This window comes from Nerophis lumbriciformis, linkage group LG05 (genome assembly GCF_033978685.3).
Source record: "Nerophis lumbriciformis linkage group LG05, RoL_Nlum_v2.1, whole genome shotgun sequence".
NCBI lineage: Eukaryota > Metazoa > Chordata > Actinopteri > Syngnathiformes > Syngnathidae > Nerophis > Nerophis lumbriciformis.
The window spans coordinates 43,636,213-43,655,332 of record NC_084552.2 but is presented as its reverse complement, the minus strand read 5'-3'; the positions used below and the strand labels follow the sequence as shown (position 1 = coordinate 43,655,332).

Here is a 19,120-nt window from a genome sequence, read left to right as displayed (position 1 = left end):
TATATATATATATATATATATATATATATATATACACACGTGTGTTGTTTTCCGCCATTGAAAACAGCGCTGGGGCACGCGCGCCATCTTTGGAGGCGCGGCTGCTGGTTCGTTTCCGGGAAGTGAGCATTGTCGCTTAGAATGCATTAATTACGGTTTTTCGATAATTAAAGTATTAAACGGTATTACTAACCGTCAGGAATCTTACCGCCTCAAAACATCCATTGAAACAGTGCACAAAAATCGTTTTTCAATAAACATCTTAGTATCAAACTTAACCACTTTCCACCTTAATATTGAGTTACATAAACAAGTTAAACAGTTTACTTACAGACCTATCTTTTCCAAGGCTTGTAAGAGCTAACACAACTTGTCTACTTCTCAATTGTTTCAACCTAGATGTGCCCAAACGAATGACGCGTAGTATTTTCATATCGCCACGAGGTGTCAGTAAGAGTCTACAATCAAATGGGCATAACATTGCAGGTCCCACAGGGCATTTCCTGTACGTGGGAAGGGATTAGTTCCTAGGGATTCGAATAAAGAACCAACTCTTTTTCTTTCCTATAGTGGCCTCAATAACGGGAACCGGTTCTCAAAAAGGGATTCGAGTCCATGGAATTGGTTCTTTTCTTATCGAACAACCGGGAGAACCGATTTCGAACATCATCCCTAAGTATAAGTCGCATTTTTGGGGGAAATTTATTTGATAAAACCCAACACCAAGAATAGACATTTGAAAGGTAATTTAAAATAAATAAAGAATAGTGAACAACAGGCTGAATAAGTGTATGTTATCTGACTCATAAACAACTGAGAACGTGCCTGGTATGTTAACGTAACATATTATGGTAAGAGTCATTCAAATAACTATAACATATAGAACATGCTATACTTTTACCAAACAATCTGTCACTCCTAATCACTAAATCCCATGAAATCTTAAACGGCTAGTCCAGGGGTCGGCAACCCGCGGCTCCAGAGCCGCATGCGGCTCGTTGATCACTCTGATGCGGCTCAGCTGCATACTTGCCGACCCCCGCCCCCCCGATTTTCTTGGGAGACTTCCGGATTTCAGTGCCTCTCGCAGAAAACTCCCGGGATTAATATTCTCCGATTTTCACCTTAACAATAATAATAAGGGCGTGCCATGATGGTACAGCATTTAGCGCCCTCTACAATCTGTATTAACAGCTTGCCAGCCCAGCCCCTTGTTATATGCATCTTCTGCTTGCACACGTAAGTGACAGCAAGGCATACTTGGTCAACAGCCACACAGGTTACACTGACGGTGGCCGTATAAAACAACTTTAACACTCTTACTAATAATGCGCCACACTTTGAACCAAAACCAAACAAGAATGACAAACACAATTCGGGAGAACATCTGCACCTTAACACAACATAAACACAACAGAACAAATACCCAGAATCCCATGCAGCCCTGACTCTTCCGGGCTACATTATACACCCCTGCTACCACCAAACCAACCCCCCCCAGAAGCAGCTTATATCCAAAAAATGACTTTTAAATCATAGAAAAAAATAATAGTGTAATAAAATAGTAAAGTTTGAGTCATTGTAGGTAAAGCATTTTTTAGAATTAGTAGTTCCACAAGAATATTGTTTACTTATTGTTTCCAAAGTCACAAAAGAAAAATAATTCTGTGAGAAGTATCATTTTCGAGAAAGACAAGTATTTTTCTTCATTAAAATGTTAATTTCAGAGCTAGCAATTGAAATTGCAGTAAAATAGACATAACACTAATGCTACAAGAGTGAAGTTGGCATCTTGGTAGGAAGAAAAGTTATTTAGCAATTAGTGATTCAAGAGAATAAAAAAAATTACAGTTGGGGAACAAAGTAATTATTCAGAGTAATCAATAAAAATAAAAATCATAATTGAACAGAATTAATACATTCATGAGAACACTTTTACTGGTTTAGTTTTTCAAGTATGATTTAACAAATGGCAACCATATTTTACATAACACTGCTAAAAATGAAAGTGTAATAATACTACTTTCAGGGTTTTCCCCCATATTGTCAATATACTTGTTGCGTTGGGGCCGTGGCTAGGGGGCGTTGTCAAATTTCGTCATATAATTTGCATAGTCTGTGATAATGCATATATTTTATAGATACATTTAAAAACAAATCTTTTATTAGTAATAACATACTTTTCCATATTATTTTGTTATGCTCTATGTTAAATTGTTGCTGCTTACTGTACAATGAACTTTGAGAATTTTTCAAGTTTCTAGAGACTTCTCCAACACTTACTGACTTTTTTTGTATAAAAAAACAACTGGCAACAAATCTAGGATCTTTTTCTGGTCTTATTGGAAACTGGGCTACATTATACATCTGTGCGTCGGTTGAGGTGGGCGGGGTTTGGTAGCGGGGGTGTATAATGTAGCCCGGAAGAGTTAGGGCTGCATGGGATTCTGGGTATTTGTTCTGTAGTGTTTATGTTGTGTTACGGTGCATATGTTCTCCCGAAATGTGTTTGTCATTCTTGTTTGGTGTGCGTTCACAGTGTGGCGCATTATTAGTAAGAGTGTTAAAGTTTTTTATACCGCCACCGTCAGTGTAACCTGTGTGGTTGTTGACCAAGTATGATTTGCTGTCACTTACGTGAGCAAGCAGGAGCCCCATACAACGTGTAGCTGGTCCGGCACGCTGGTTGTAGTGGGCGCTAAATGCTGTACCATCACGGCATGTTCGAGAGAACAGTTGCCTTGAAATTCATAGTCTGCCAGAAAAATCGGGAGGGTTGACAAGTATGACGCTGTCAAGCGCCATTCATATAAAACCCGCGGGCCGCACTAACATTCAATTTTCATATTAAGATGTGGGCCGCGTGTCTGAGACCCTTGTTTTATACATAGCACAAAGCAAAAAGAAACAACTTTGTATGCAGTGTTATTTCATTTTAAATTTCAAAAGATTTTTGTGGCTCCCATTGTTTTCTTTAATTTGTGAAACTGGTCAAAATGGCTCTTTGACTGGTAAAGGTTGCCGACCCCTGGTCTAGTCTCTTACGTGAATGAGCTAAATAATATTATTTGATATTTTGCGGTAATGTGTTATTAATTTCACACACAAGTCGCTCCTGAATATAAGTCGCACCCAAACTATGAAAAAAAACTGCGACTTATAGTCCGAAAAATACGGTACCTACAAAATATAGCATGCAATATACAGTGCAAAAGTTTATTTAGATTTACAAGGTGAAACGCGACATGAGATATTTTGAACCTTCTTTCGATATGTTTATTTTTTAAACCTTAAATTTAAAATCTCAGAAAATGTTTTCTTTTTTTAAAGGCTAAGCCATGATCATCAATGTTGTATTAAATCGAGGCTTGACATGTCACTTTGCATGTAATGAGTTAATTTCACATTTGAAGTTGAATTGCTGACATGAATGGACTTTTACACAGTATTGTAATTTTCAGAGCCTCACTTGTCTAATATGTCTGAAAATGTGGTTGGAGGAAAACATGCAACTTTTTATTTTTATTTTTATTTTTTTACTTCAATTGAACATTCACCTACCGAAGGAGCATCTATGTGGCAAATTGTTGTAAGCTTTTGACCACAAACTTAGTCACTGCTCTGTGACATTTGTCATTCCTGGCCGAGTAGTACTGCTGCGTTGAAAACTTGTGGCAGACATGATCTGGAGCCATTACTGCCCTTCTCCAAACTAGGTAGAATGTCTCCTTATACTTATCTAAATGAGAATGCATTTATTTCAATTTAACAGGTAATAGCGTTGACATTATCGGCAGTATTAGTACCTGTTGTATTTACGTCAGATGACTGCAGCTGCCTGGTATATCGGCGCGGTTCAAAAACGTAGCATTCATTCTATGCTCAATGCGCAAATGTTTCACCATATTGCTTGTATGTCCTCCTCTTGATGAAATATCAACCTTGAATTTATTAGAAGTAGCGCTGTTCCGGCCTTTTTGAGTAAAATGTCAGCAAACTTAAGTGCGCTTTTTCCGCCCGGGAACACGCCATGTTGCTGAGTGCACATTGCGTATTGAAGTCACCCCTTTCGGAAGAACCATTAAGAAAACCGCTGGACGCAATGGAAAGCGATTCCAAGGGTTTGATACACTGAAAACCAGTTCTGAAAAAGAACCGGTTTTCGATTCCCATCCTTAACAGTAATTGAATGTTTTGTGTTCGAAGTTTGAATAACTTGTTCAGCACTTAGAAATACTGCTGCATGATGCTTGGTGTTTCATTAGAGTTGGATTTGTTAAGCACTCAGCTTCTAAAACTTGTAGATCATTCTCTGTACATTCAGGCTCAGAAATTTAAGCTTCTGGATCATCATTTATCCCAAAGTAGTAGTCGTCGGCTCTCATGCAGTTTGCCATGAGTAGGATTGTTGTTGTTGTTGTTGTTCAAGGGGAAAACAATCGTGATGCGTCTGTAAAACAAATAAGCCGCTGTATACTTAAAATCTGGGTTTCTAATAGTGACTGAGCTGTGACAAACAATGTATTAGTATGTTACCATGCCTGCAAGTCTGCGTTCAGGGCAGTATTACTGGAGCGCTGCAGCAGATCTTTTAAATGTTGTTTCAACTTCTACGCTAATGTTAGTCATTTATTTTTGTTCTCCTGGGCTGCACTTCCAGCTGTGTAAGGGGACGAGGCACAATGCGATTGAACATTAATTACGTTGTGAGGAGACTGACTTCCGCGACAGAACGAGATGGTCGCGCACACGAACACACTTTCACACAAACCCACGCAAACGTACACAAATACACACACTTTCACAGACACACAAAGGATCATGATCAATAAATGTGGATTGTCCCGTGCAAGATTATGCCAAGCATCGTTGCTTCCCTACTGTTTACTACTGCGGTAACTTCTAACAAACATTTTTCGCCATGATTGATCAAGGTAATATGCTAACAGCTGATCACTGTTATCGAACTCAAATTAATCGCGATCAATGATCACGATCAAATAATCGCCCAGCCCTAGTCCAATTCGGCCATCCTCCGCCGAGGAAGAACTGAAGAGGAAAAACAAGACAATGGCAGGGGAAACTATTAGAGAAGGAAGAACGTATGTATTTGTAAACGCTCTGAAGTGGGAAAGGGGTAGGATTAAATGAGCTTTGCTTCTTCGTACTCCTTTTCGGACATGATGTAAAGAGAAATTATATGAATTTGTGTGATGTATTATACTGTAAGTGTGTTCATGTTCGAAATAAACTAAAGAAATGAAGAAGGTGAGTAACAGAACATAATGTGTCTGTTACTACATTGCATGTATACTTATAGCATGTATGTAAAACTATAATGGAGGATTTGGGGTGTTTTTTAGAGAGCTTTATAGGCGGAAGAGAGCGAATACCTTTAGCCCAATTGTTAGCTGACTTTTGCTAACGTTCATTTTCAAGTTAAAATACATTAAAGAAAAATGTGTTCTTGTCTTAAGGAGTCTGAATGATAGGCAAAACAAAAATAATCAAGTGCAGTTCCTCTTTATGTCTTTCTCTATTTAAAACAAATGACATTCCCCAGTCTAAACGTATACAAACACATTACTGTCTGAGCAACTAGTTAATTCCAGTTTATTTCAAACATGCATACAATACAATTAGAATGTAATGTATCACATATTTCCAGTTCTTTAATTACAGCACGTCCGAAAATGAGTAGGAAGAAGCAGCTTATTTATTCCTACTCCTTTTCATATCATAGCAGTTGTATCCCATTTGTTTGTTCCCTGTAAATGAATTAAATATACCATAAGTAAACAAGTATTAAATACATATTAGACATACTAAGTTTCAATTGTGCACATTAAACCTACAGGCTGTGCTTTCAAATCGATAAGCAAAACAATATGACAACAGGAAGTGAATTTGCGTGACATCACATAAACCAGACGTGATCCATCCATCCATCCATCCATCCATCTTCTTCCGCTTATCCGAGGTCGGGTCGCGGGGGCAGCAGCCTAAGCAGGGAAGCCCAGACTTCCCTCTCCCCAGCCACTTCGTCCAGCTCTTCCTGTGGGACCCCGAGGCGTTCCCAGGCCAGCCGGGAGACATAGTCTTCCCAACGTGTCCTGGGTCTTCCTCGCGGCCTCCTACCGGTCGGACGTGCCCTAAACACCTCCCGAGGGAGGCGTTCGGGTGGCATCCTGACCAGATGCCCGAACCACCTCATCTGGCTCCTCTTGATGTGGAGGAGCAGCGGCTTTACTTTGAGCTCCTCCCGGATGGCAGAGCTTCTCACCCTATCTCTAAGGGAGAGCCCCGCAACCCGGCGGAGGAAACTCATTTCGGCCACTTGTACCCGTGATCTTGTCCTTTCGGTCATAACCCAAAGCTCATGACCATAGGTGAGGATGGGAACGTAGATCGACCGGTAAATTGAGAGCTTTGCTTTCCGGCTCAGCTCCTTCTTCACCACAACGGACCGATACAGCGTCCGCATTACTGAAGATGCCGCACCGATCCGCCTGTCGATCTCACGATTCACTCTTCCCTCACTCGTGAACAAGACTCCGAGGTACTTGAACTCCTCCACTTGGGGCAAGATCTCCTCCCCAACCCGGAGATGGCACTCCACCCTTTTCCGGGCGAGAACCATGGACTCGGACTTGGAGGTGCTGATTCTCATCCCAGTCGCTTCACACTCAGCTGCGAACCGATCCAGTGAGAGCTGAAGATCCTGGCCAGATGAAGCCATCAGGACCACATCATCTGCAAAAAGCAGAGACCTAATCCTGCAGCCACCAAACCAGATCCCCTCAACGCCTTGACTGCGCCTAGAAATTCTGTCCATAAAGGTTATGAACAGAATCGGTGACAAAGGGCAGCCTTGGCGGAGTCCAACCCTCACTGGAAACGTGTCCGACTTACTACCGGCAATGCGGACCAAGCTCTGGCACTGATCATACAGGGAGCGGACTGCCACAATCAGACAGTCCGATACCCCATACTCTCTGAGCACTCCCCACAGGACTTCCCGAGGGACACGGTCGAATGCTTTCTCCAAGTCCACAAAACACATGTAGACTGGTTGGGCAAACTCCCATGCACACTCAAGGACCCTGCCGAGAGTATAGAGCTGGTCCACAGTTCCACGACCAGGATGAAAACCACACTGTTCCCCCTGAATCCGAGGTTCGACTATCCGGCGTAGCCTCCTCTCCAGTACACCTGAATAGACCTTACCGGGAAGGCTGAGGAGTGTGATCCCACAATAGTTAGAACACACCCTCCGGTTCCCCTTCTTAAAGAGAGGAACCACCACCCCGGTCTGCCAATCCAGTGGTACCGCCCCCGATGTCCACGCGATGCTGCAGAGTCTTGTCAACCAAGACAGCCCCACAGCATCCAGAGCCTTAAGGAACTCCGGGCGGATCTCATCTACCCCCGGGGCCTTGCCACCGAGGAGCTTTTTAACTACCTCAGCCCCAGAAATAGGAGAGCCCACCACAGACTCCCCAGGCACTGCTTCCTCATAGGAAGACGTGTTGGTGGGATTGAGGAGGTCTTCGAAGTATTCCCTCCACCGATCCACAACATCCGCAGTCGAGGTCAGCAGAACACCATCCTCGCCATACACGGTGTTGATAGTGCACTGCTTCCCCTTCCTGAGGCGGCGGATGGTGGTCCAGAATTGCTTCGAAGCCGTCCGGAAGTCGTTTTCCATGGCCTCACCGAACTCCTCCCATGTCCGAGTTTTTGCCTCTGCGACCGCTGAAGCCGCACACCGCTTGGCCTGTCGGTACCTGTCCGCTGCCTCAGGAGTCCTGTGAGCCAAAAGAACCTGATAGGACTCCTTCTTCAGCTTGACGGCATCCCTCACCGCCGGTGTCCACCAACGGGTTCTAGGATTACCGCCACGACAAGCACCAACTACCTTGCGGCTACAGCTCCAATCAGCCGCCTCGACAATAGAGGCGCGGAACATGGTCCATTCGGACTCAATGTCCAGCACCTCCCTCGTGACATGTTCAAAGTTCTTCCGGAGGTGGGAATTGAAACTCTCTCTGACAGGAGACTCTGCCAGACGTTCCCAGGAAACCCTCACAATGCGTTTGGGCCTGCCAGGTCTGTCCGGCATCCTCCCCCACCATCGCAGCCAACTCACCACCAGGTGGTGATCGGTAGAAAGCTCCGCCCCTCTCTTCACCCGAGTGTCCAAAACATGAGGCCGCAAATCCGATGACACAACTACAAAGTCGATCATGGAACTGCGGCCTAGGGTGTCCTGGTGCCAAGTGCACATATGGACACCCTTATGTTTGAACATGGTGTTCGTTATGGACAATCTGTGACGGGCACAAAAGTCCAATAACAAAACACCGCTCGGGTTCATATCCGGGCAGCCATTCTTCCCAATCATGCCTCTCCAGGTTTCACTGTTGCTGCCAACATGAGCATTGAAGTCCCCCAGTAGAACGAGGGAATCACCCGGGGGAGCACTCTCAAGTACTCCCTCGAGTGAATCCAAAAAGGGTGGGTACTCTGAGCTGCGGTTTGGCGCGTAAGCGCAAACCACAGTCAGGACCCGTTCCCCCACCCGAAGGCGGACGGAAGCTACCCTCTCGTCCACCGGGTTGAACTCCAACGTACAGGCTCTGAGCCGGGGGGAAACAAGAATTGCCACCCCAGCCCGTCGCCTCTCACTGCCGGCAACGCCAGAGTGGGAGAGAGTCCAGTCCCTCTCGAGAGAACTGGTTCCAGAGCCCTTGCTGTGCGTCGAAGTGAGTCCGACTATATCTAGTCGGAACTTCTCCACCTCGCGCACTAGCTCAGGCTCCTTCCCCCCCAGCGAGGTGACGTTCCACGTCCCAAGAGCTAGCTTCTGTAGCTGAGGATCGGACCGCCAAGTGCCCTGCCCTCGGCTTCCGCCCAGCTCACATCGCACCCGACCTCTATGGCCCCTGCTATGGGTGGTGAGCCCATCGGAGGGGGGACCCACGTTGCCTCTTCGGGCTGTGCCCGGCCGGGCCCCATGGGGACAGGCCCGGCCACCAGGCGCTCGCCATCGTGCCCCACCTCCGGGCCTGGCTTCAGAGGGGGGCCCCGGTGACCCGCGTCCATGCAAGGGAAATCTGGGTTCCTTAATCGTTTTCATCATAGAGGTCTTCGATTCGAATTACAGCACGTCCGAAAATGAGTAGGAAGAAGCAGCTTATTTATTCCTACTCCTTTTCATATCATAGCAGTTGTATCCCATTTGTTTGTTTCCTGTAAATGAATTAAATATACCATAAGTAAACAAGTATTAAATACATATTAGACATACTAAGTTTCAATTGTGCACATTAAACCTACAGGCTGTGCTTTCAAATCGATAAGCAAAACAATATGACAACAGGAAGTGAATTTGCGTGACGTCACATAAACCAGACGTGATGCACCAAACAATTTTTTTTCTTTATCGTTAAAAAATTGCAAACTTTTACAAATTAAACACGTGTTTAAACACTCAAATAAAAATGATTGGGCTTTTAAGTAGCCAGAACAATATTATAGCCTATTTTTTTCTGCCAAGGAAGTATATTCTAAGACTATTTATTTATTGTATTACATTATTTTAAATAAAACTTGGTTGTAAGTGTGTGAATACTTTTTGAGCACATTCAAATATACTGTGATAATAACCATGATACATTTGGTGACAATAAACGTGATATGAAATGTTATCGTTAAATCCCTCGTCATCATCACTGTTCACTCTCGGTGTGCGCCTGCACAATTGTGCACTGCTCACATGTTCTCCGCGCATGTTAAACATATGCAGCACATAAAATCAAATCCAACCAAAACTCTAAACAAAATAAACACTTATTAATTTATTCTGTACCATTTTTCTCTTAGTGACTGGTGACAACATGCGGTAACAGATAAAACAATGACTAACACTTTTTGACAATTTTATATGATTATACAATAAATAACTTCTGCCGAGGCATTTTGAGGAGAGAGTTGATCGGTCAACAATCCCTTTAATGAGCAAAACGGATTACTATCGGTTGTAACCCCACCAAAACAAACATTTTTTTTGTCTTTTCCCAGCAGTGGGGGTTTGGGGATCAGCTGGGGGATTTTTGTTGCCGCTAACACAGGTTTGACTGTACAAATTCTACGAGACTACTTTTGAATCTGTAGTCGAATAAGTTTATAATTTCAGTCATTCTCCAAAAAATGACTTTTAAATCATAGAAAAAAATCATAGCGTAATAAAATAGTAAAGTTTGAGTCATTTTAGGTAAAGCATTTTTTAGAATTAGTAGTTCCACAAGAATATTGTTTACTTATTGTTTCCAAAGTCACAAAAGAAAAATAATTCTGTAAGAAGTATCATTTTCGAGAAAGACAAGTATTTTTCTTCATTAAAATGTTAATTTCAGAGCTAACAATTGAAATTGCAGTAAAATAGACATAACACTAATGCTACAAGAGTGAAGTTGGCATCTTGGTAGGAAGAAAAGTTATTTAGCAAATAGTGATTCAAGAGAATAAAAAAAATTACAGTTGGGGAACAAAGTAATTATTCAGAGTAATCAATAAAAATAAAAATCATAATTGAACAGAATTAATACATTTATGAGAACACTTTTACTGGTTTAGTTTTTCAAGTATGATTTAACAAATGGCAACCATATTTTACATAACACTGCTAAAAATGAAAGTGTAATAATACTACTTTCAGGGTTTTCCCCCATATTGTCAATATACTTGTTGCGTTGGGGCCGTGGCTAGGGGGCGTTGTCAAATTTCGTCATATAATTTGCATAGTCTGTGATAATGCATATATTTTCTTTAAAAGCCTAAAAAAGTTATAGATACATTTAAAAACAAATCTGTTATTAGTAATAACATACTTTTCCATATTATTTTGTTATGCTCTATTTTAAATTGTTGCTGCTTACTGTACAATGAACTTTGAGAATTTTTCAAGTTTCTAGAGACTTCTCCAACACTTACTGACTTTTTTTGTATAAAAAAAAACAACTGGCAACAAATCTAGGATTTTTTTCTGGTCTTATTGGAAACTACTCATGTTTAAAGACTCCTTACTTTTGTGAAAACCTTACTTCTGTAAGGAAAACCGCGAGAGCTGTAGCAAGCCTGACGTCACACTTGGGTCGTGCTGCTGCTCCAACTTTCTTTCCCTTAAAAGTGTTGAGCTGTTTAAAAAAAACCTTGTTTAAAAAAACAACATTTCATTAACGAGTCATGGTATTAAACACTTGAAAATGATCTGTCTAAGGTACACTTATTAATGACGAAAAATTATATCTATCTGCGATTAATCATGATTAATTTTGAGTTAACTATGAACAAACTGATTAACGCCATGAAATATTTTAGTCGTTTGACAGCCCTACTATATATTTATACATTATATAACTTATTTGTTTTCATGAAAAAAATAAATAAAATAAAAACATTTTAAGGTGTGGCAGCTTTTATTTTGTCTTGGTGGGCCGCCACGATCAAGTACACATAGTGAAACTTCTCATAAAGGTATTTGTGAGAAATGCACAGATCCAGTGGGCTTGCGGTTTGTCAAGCTTGTGTGCCGCAGGTTGCCCATCACTCAGAGGAAGCGCTGTCTTCTCGACTTTGATGCACTAGCAGCAGACAAGCAGTCTTCCACCTCTTCCCCCTTCCTCCTCCTTTGCATGAATGGTGTTGCTTCTTGCTGTTTTGATCTAACATGACGTGCTTTGTGTCCACATTTTCAGACGCCATCTCCAAGCTAACATGGCAGTCAGACTGTGCGATGTGGCTTCTCTGCTTAGAAGTGGTTCGTGGGCGCCTGAGCCTTGGACTGGGGTGTGTGCCATTACCTTTTTCCTCTTCTTCAGTCTTGCTTTACCAAGGGAACGGGTCATATCAGCTATGCTTGACATTCTTTCTTTCTTCCCACTTGTCACTTTGAAACCATTTGGGAAAGTTGGTGACCATCACTATTATGTCATGGGTGGTGTGGGTGTTGCTCCTGCACGTGGCAAATTTGTTTAATAAAGGATGACTCTTGTTTGAATTTACATGTATCCCTCAAGAGATCCGGGGGATGTTTTGTGCTTTCATTTATTGTATTTTCATGCCATTTTTTCATGCTGTGTTAAATGAATATTGGATAAATTTGTCAGAGGATATTCATCTTTTAAACAATTCAGAATATCTAGTAGTGCACGACGAATATCGGAAGATTCAGACCTATAATTATCAGGCCGATATGAGTAAGTACAATGTTACACCGTTAAATCTGATTTTGAAAAAAAGTTCAAATAACTTTTAAAAGTGCAAAGCAACGCGCAAAGTACACGTCAACTCCACCTTTGAGTCTTTAGGGTTTAACCCTAACCCTCTATCCCGGTGTGCACAAATCACATCGACTAATCGACTTGAAACAATATAAATATTGTGCATCCCTAAGAATTGGTCCCTTTATATTGCACATTTGTTCCTTCAAACCAAAATTAGGAAAAATGCCTTTGTGAGCCCAAATTTTTCTTAACTCTCTGGGAACGTTAAATTATAATTTATTTTTCTTTGCCTAAATTTCTCAAAATTCAGTCTTAAACAAAATATCATGTAATAGTTTTTACATATATATATTTTTTACCCTTTAAGATTTTTAACAGATAGTATTGATTGAAAATGCCTTTTAAAGGGTTAAAATAAGGGGGGAAAAATGGTTTTGGGTATTTTTGTTTAGGGCTTAAGTTGATTGAGATTTTTGAGCAAAAAGAAGTACCGTATTTTTCGGACTATAAGTCGCACCGGCTGAAAATGCATAATAAAGAAGGAAAAAAACATATAAGTGGCACTGGAGTATAAGTCGCATTTTTTGGGGAAATTTATTTGATAAAACCCAACACTAAGAATAGACATTTGAAAGGCAATTTAAAATAAAAAATAATAGTGAACAACAGGCTGAATAAGTGTACGTTATATGACTCATAAATAACCAACTGAGAACGTGCCTGGTATGTTAACGTAACATATTATGGTAAGAGTCATTTAATTAACTATAACATATAGAACATGCTATACTTTTACCAAACAATCTGTCACTCCTAATCGCTAAATCCCATGAATTCTTATACGTCTAGTTTCTTACGTGAATGAGCTAAATAATATCATTTGATATTTTAGGGTAATGTGTTAATAATTTCACACATAAGTCGCTCCTGAGTATATGTCGCACCCCCGGCCAAACTATGAAAAAAACTGCGACTTATAGTCCGAAAAATACGGTACATAGAAATAAATATAAATCAAATGTTTTGCGGCCTTCAAAAACACAAGGACTAGTTTTTCCGTTTTGGCTTTGTGGAATTGTTGAATAACTGCGAGTCTGTGGTACACCTGTGAAATAATTGAACTTTAAACATTTTTAATTTAACTGAAACTCTCCTAGGAAGAATCATGTGTAATGGAGTAACACAACATAAACCGCATACAGCAAAAGTTAAAAAATAATATTTTAACTATTTCGGGTAAAAGTAGTTTTAAGTGTCTTTTTTAAGGTGGCAAAAAATACAATAAAGTACACCTTATACTGAGGGTTCGGTTTTTGCTTCATCCATCACATGTAGCTTGAGTAAAGAACGTGAAGAATGCACTACCGACCTGATAAGTCCGAAAGAGATGATAGAGCATTATCTGCTCACAAATGCTACCTTGTGGTTGTTTGAGCACACTGCCACACTGCAGCTAGTTATGGATAGTCCCACTCCTTAATGCTTCAGTCACACGCAGGATTCTAACAGGAATGTGGCAAAAAAACAACCTTACCGACTGTACTTCTATAATATTGACTTGTAAAAACTGGGAAAAATATAAATACTGATTTTTTATTTTAAGATCAAAACCACTTGCATGCTGTTTTTATTGATGACCCTTTGTGTCTTTTGTCTCTTTAGCAGGTAATTGCCGCCATGGAATCGCAACTGTCCAACGGGCCGTCGTGCAACAACACGAGCAACGGCCCATCGACCATGTCCAACAACTGCTCCTCGCCTGTTGAATCGAGCAGCATGGAGGAGAGTAAAACTAACTTGATAGTCAACTACTTGCCTCAGAACATGACCCAGGAGGAGCTCAAGAGCTTGTTTGCCAGCATCGGCGAGATCGAGTCCTGTAAGCTTGTCCGGGACAAAATAGCAGGTAATGTCAGGTTTATAAAGTTACAATTGCAATTATACATGGACTAAATGTTTCCTGTAAAAACATATTCCACAACATGACATAATTTCCATCAAAATAGGCATTTCTCATGAGCATTTTCTAGCATATTACCACTACTCTGTCTGTAAATAAGTCACCTTGTAGTAGGGTTGGGCGATATGGCAAAAAAAAAAAAAAAAATCCTGATTAATTTTTTTCATATCATCAGATCTCGATTAGTATTACAATGTTGTTGTTTTTTTGATGAAAGTGGATTGTCCCCGCGCAGAATTATACCGCGTACCGCATCCTTACTCTTTACGACTGCAGTATCTTGTAATAGACATTTCCCCAATGTTTGATTGAGGTAATATATGCTAACAACCGTCATTTTGTTCATATCTATATTTGTGTTTACTAGAGGTGCAACGGTACAGGTAACCTACGCTACGGGCGGTATCTGGTTTTAGGACCACGGTTTTGGTTGTTTCTCAGTACGTTTTATGGGGGTAAAGAGAACAACTTTTTTCCTCTGTTTTGTTTTTTGCTTGTCATCACAAACATTCTGCAGTGAACAGTGTATAATTGGTGTAATGAATACTCTAAGACTTTTATTTGAAGTTAACATTTACTAAACAACACTTTTAAATGGTTTATTATTTGTATTCTTTAATTACTTGTATACATTAGTGCTTCTCATCAGTGCTTTGGGAACAGCATGCGGTGACCAACATGGGAGTTTTTTCAAACTCAAACTGCAGCTTGTATTTAATAAAAGTACGATAAAATGCAGTTTGAATTTGAGGTACTGTAAATAATGTGGACCAACACATAAAACAAGTGTAATGATTATGTCAGGAACAAAATGTTGTTTTTTTATTCACAAACAAGAACACAAAGTGTCTGTCTGCAGAGTTTTTTTTTATACCGGTAGTTTTGTGCTTGTTACTGCAACAGCAGGGACAAGTTTGTTTTTTTAGTACCGGTACATGTTATATCAGATGTGTTGATTATATACAGTCACATAGACAAGGTCTATGTGACTGTATTGGAAGTCCACATTCGGGGCAGGATTAGTAGTGAGCTGCAGCAGATAGTGAATCTATAGTCGCTGCTCCTTTCAATTTATATGCTGGTGTTCATCTAATTTTTCAAATGTTCTTCTTCTTGGCTGCACTTTCAGCTGTGTAAGGGGATGAGGCACAACGCTGATTGATCATTAATTACGTTGTGAGGAGACTGACTCTTGCGACAGTAGAACGAGATGGTCGTGCACACGGACACACTTTGACACAAGCACATGCAAACGTACACAAACACATTCACAAACACACACAGGACAATGGTCAATAAAGGTGGATTGTTTTGTGCAGGATTATACCAAGCATTGTTGCTTCCCTAGTGTTTACTACTGCGGTAACTTCTAACAGACATTTTGGCTATGTTTGATTGATGTTTGATATGCTAAGAGCTGATCACCGTGATCGAACTCAAATTAATCGCTATCAACGATCATGATCATAAAATCGCCTAGCCCTACCCTGTAATTTACCCCATTTGTTGTAAAATTGTGGGCGTTTTTAGCGTCACATTACAACTTTATTGATGTAAAATTACAAAAACATTTTCTGCAGCATTGCAACTAACGTCTTGACAGAACTGTTATTTGTAATTTCAAATACATTTATTGATTGGTTTTTGGATTTAAACTTTCACCTTAATTCTCTTAAAGTTAAAACTTGTTCTTCGTTTTATGGCATTCTTATAGTAGTACAATTTGTGTAATGATACGACTTAATACTTGGAAAAGAACCCAATTGCTTAGCATATGACGTATTCGTGTAAAATTGCAAATTCTGCCATCTACATCAGTGGTTGGCAACTGTTTTGTGTGGGGGCGTTCTGAACAGTTTTATGCTGCCGAATCAAAAACCGAAAGATCGGCTGATACCAATCACATGTATTAACTGTGAATGTTTCAATATATCTATGGTGAGTGCTATTGACTATATAAACTTAAAAAGAAACCATAATGTCACCTTAGGTTGTATTAGAGTGGCCGCTAACTATTTTTTGACTATAGAGCATTCTCTCAGTTGCCACAGGGTCTACGTTGGCTTTGCCTAATCAAATCAAATCAAATCAACTTTATTTATAAATCACAAATTGTGTTGAAAGCAGACTGGCACGCACCTTTGCTGCTTGTGTAACGTGTACACTTGCATATTATGCATATCATTTAATTATAATAGAAACATATCGAAACAAGTCCCAGGCTATACAATCTTCTTTTGGCTCCTTACATATACATACCATTTTGCATCATTTACGGATTTTCAATATTCATGATCACTGAATGGTTTTGCCCTTTCAAATTTTAATCCCAATTTTAATCTGAAAAAAATTAACATTAGGGCTGTCTTCGGTTTAGGATTCTGATTTGTTAGATTTTGCCTACAGTAATCAATCATTTCAATATATGGCGTTTAAAAAAAACCAACGAAATAAACGAATTGTCATGTAATCAACGTCACATGGATGTAGATCTTGCTGCGGTACAGTTTATTTATAAAAAATAAAAACTTCTAAAAGTAATCATTAAAGTGAACAAAGCAGTATCAGGGTTTCCCCCTTATTTTGCCACTATATTTGTGGCGTTGATCGTCTGGATGGGGGTGTGGTTAATGTCATCATATAATTTCTTTAAAACACTTAAAAAATGTTATACCAACATTTAAAAACAAATCTGTTATGTATTAACTAGGGCTGTCAAAGTTAACGCGATAACACGTTAACTATAAGTTCCTCTAACAGCGATAATTTTTTTAACGCGCCATTAACGTTTTTGACCCTTGGCCCGTTCTGTAGCTTGGGGAAAAGAGTAATGGTGTCCAGATACTGTTGAGCCATAAGCTTGAAAATAGTTAGCAGAACTGCACAAAGTAAGGGAGGGAATTACGTAAATCTCTGATCCAAGACATGACAAGACAATTTTACCTTCAAGCGCCGTGAGACGACAACGATGCGAACGTTGCCAGTGCGCATTGCTGCTTGTAGAATGGAGGAGCTTCATGTCCGTGTTTGGATTACAGTTAAGTGCATTCATAACATAAAATGTAGATTGTTAATCGAACTGCTTTAGTAAGATGGAATAAAAGCTCAGCAGAAACAAAGACGGTAAAGAGGAACTCAATCAATCAATGTTTATTTATATAGCCCTAAATCACATGTGTCTCAAAGGGCTGCACAAGCCACAACGACATCCTCGGTACAAAGCCCACATAAGGGCAAGGAAAAACTCACCCCAGTGGGACGTCGATGTGAATGACTATGAGAAACCTTGGAGAGGACCGCATATGTGGGTAACCCCCTCCCCCCTCTAGGGGAGACCGAAAGCAATGGATGTCGAGTGGGTCTGACATAATATTGTGAGAGTCCAGTCCATAGTGGATCCAACATAATAGTAAGAGTCCAGTCCATAGTGGGGCCAGCAGGACACCATCCCAAGCGGAGACGGGTCAGCAGCGCAGAGATGTTCCCAGCTGATGCACAGGCGAGCGGTCCACCCCGGGTCCCGACTCTGGACAGCCAGCACTTCATCCATGGCCACCGGACTTGTACCCCTCCCAGAGGAGAAAAGAAAAGAAACGGCAGATCAACTGGTCTAACAGGGGGGCTATTTAAAGGCTAGAGTATACAAATGAGTTTTAAGATGGGACTTAAATGCTTCTACTGAGGTAGCATCTCTAATTGTTACCGGGAGGGCATTCCATAGTACTGGAGCCCGAATAGAAAACGCTCTATAGCCCGCAGACTTTTTTTGGGCTCTGGGAATCACTAATAAGCCGGAGTTCTTTGAACGCAGATTTCTTGCCGGGACATATGGTACAATGCAATCGACAAGATAGAACGGAGCTAGACCGTGTAGTATTTTATACGTAAGTAGTAACACCTTAAAGTCACATCTTAAGTGCACAGGAAGCCAGTGCAGGTGAGCCAGTATAGGCGTAATATGATCAAACTTTCTTGTTCTTGTCAAAAGTCTAGCAGCCGCATTTTGTACCAATTGTAGTCTTTTAGTGCTAGACATAGGGAGACCCGAAAATAATACGTTACAGTAGTCGAGACGAGACGCAACGAACACATGAATAATGATCTCAGCGTCGCTAGTGGATAAAATAGAACGAATGTTAGCGATATTACGGAGATGAAAGAAGGCCGTTTTAGTAACACTCTTAATGTGTGACTCAAAGGAGAGAGTTGGGTCGAAAATAATACCCAGATTCTTTACTGATTCGCCTTGTGTAATTGTTTGGTTGTCAAATGTTAAGGTGGTATTATTAAATAAATGTCGGTGTTTAGCAGGACCGATAATCAGCATTTCCGTTTTCTTGGCGTTGAGTTGCAAGAAGTTAGCGGACATCCATTGTTTAATTTCATTAAGACACGCCTCCAGCTGACTACAATCCGGCGTGTTGGTCAGCTTTAGGGGCATGTAGAGTTGGGTGTCATCAGCATAACAATGAAAGCTAACACCGTATTTGCGTATGATGTCGCCTAGCGGCAGCATGTAAATACTAAAGAGTGCAGGGCCAAGAACCGAACCCTGAGGAACTCCGCACGTTACCTTAACATAGTCCGAGGTCACATTATTATGGGAGACGCATTGCATCCTGTCAGTAAGATAAGAGTTAAACCACGACAAAGCTAAGTCTGACATACCAATACGTGTTTTGATAAGCTCTAATAAAATATTATGATCGACGGTATCGAAAGCAGCGCTAAGATCAAGAAGCAGCAACATAGATGACGCATCAGAATCCATCGTTAGCAGTAGATCATTAGTCATTTTTGCGAGGGCTGTCTCCGTAGAGTGATTTGCCCTGAAACCGGATTGAAAAGGTTCACAGAGATTGTTAGACACTAA

General features: G+C 40.7%; 1 protein-coding gene across 10 annotated transcripts in view; it reads left to right on the top strand.

The window, feature by feature from the left end:
* Window positions 1–19,120, top strand: part of elavl2 (ELAV like neuron-specific RNA binding protein 2) — a 128,444-nt gene that overhangs the window by 47,127 nt on the left and 62,197 nt on the right. For 6 of the 10 annotated variants that reach the window (XM_061959230.1, XM_061959225.1, XM_061959222.2 and 3 more), the window contains 2 exons: window positions 11,760–11,850; window positions 13,950–14,193. In XM_061959230.1, the coding sequence (XP_061815214.1) occupies window positions 11,779–11,850; window positions 13,950–14,193 (316 nt within the window). In that variant the 5' untranslated portion in view covers window positions 11,760–11,778. The remainder of the gene's footprint in view (window positions 1–11,759; window positions 11,851–13,949; window positions 14,194–19,120) is intronic. The other 4 variants (XM_061959228.1, XM_061959226.2, XM_061959224.2 and 1 more) reach the window with 2 other exon arrangements.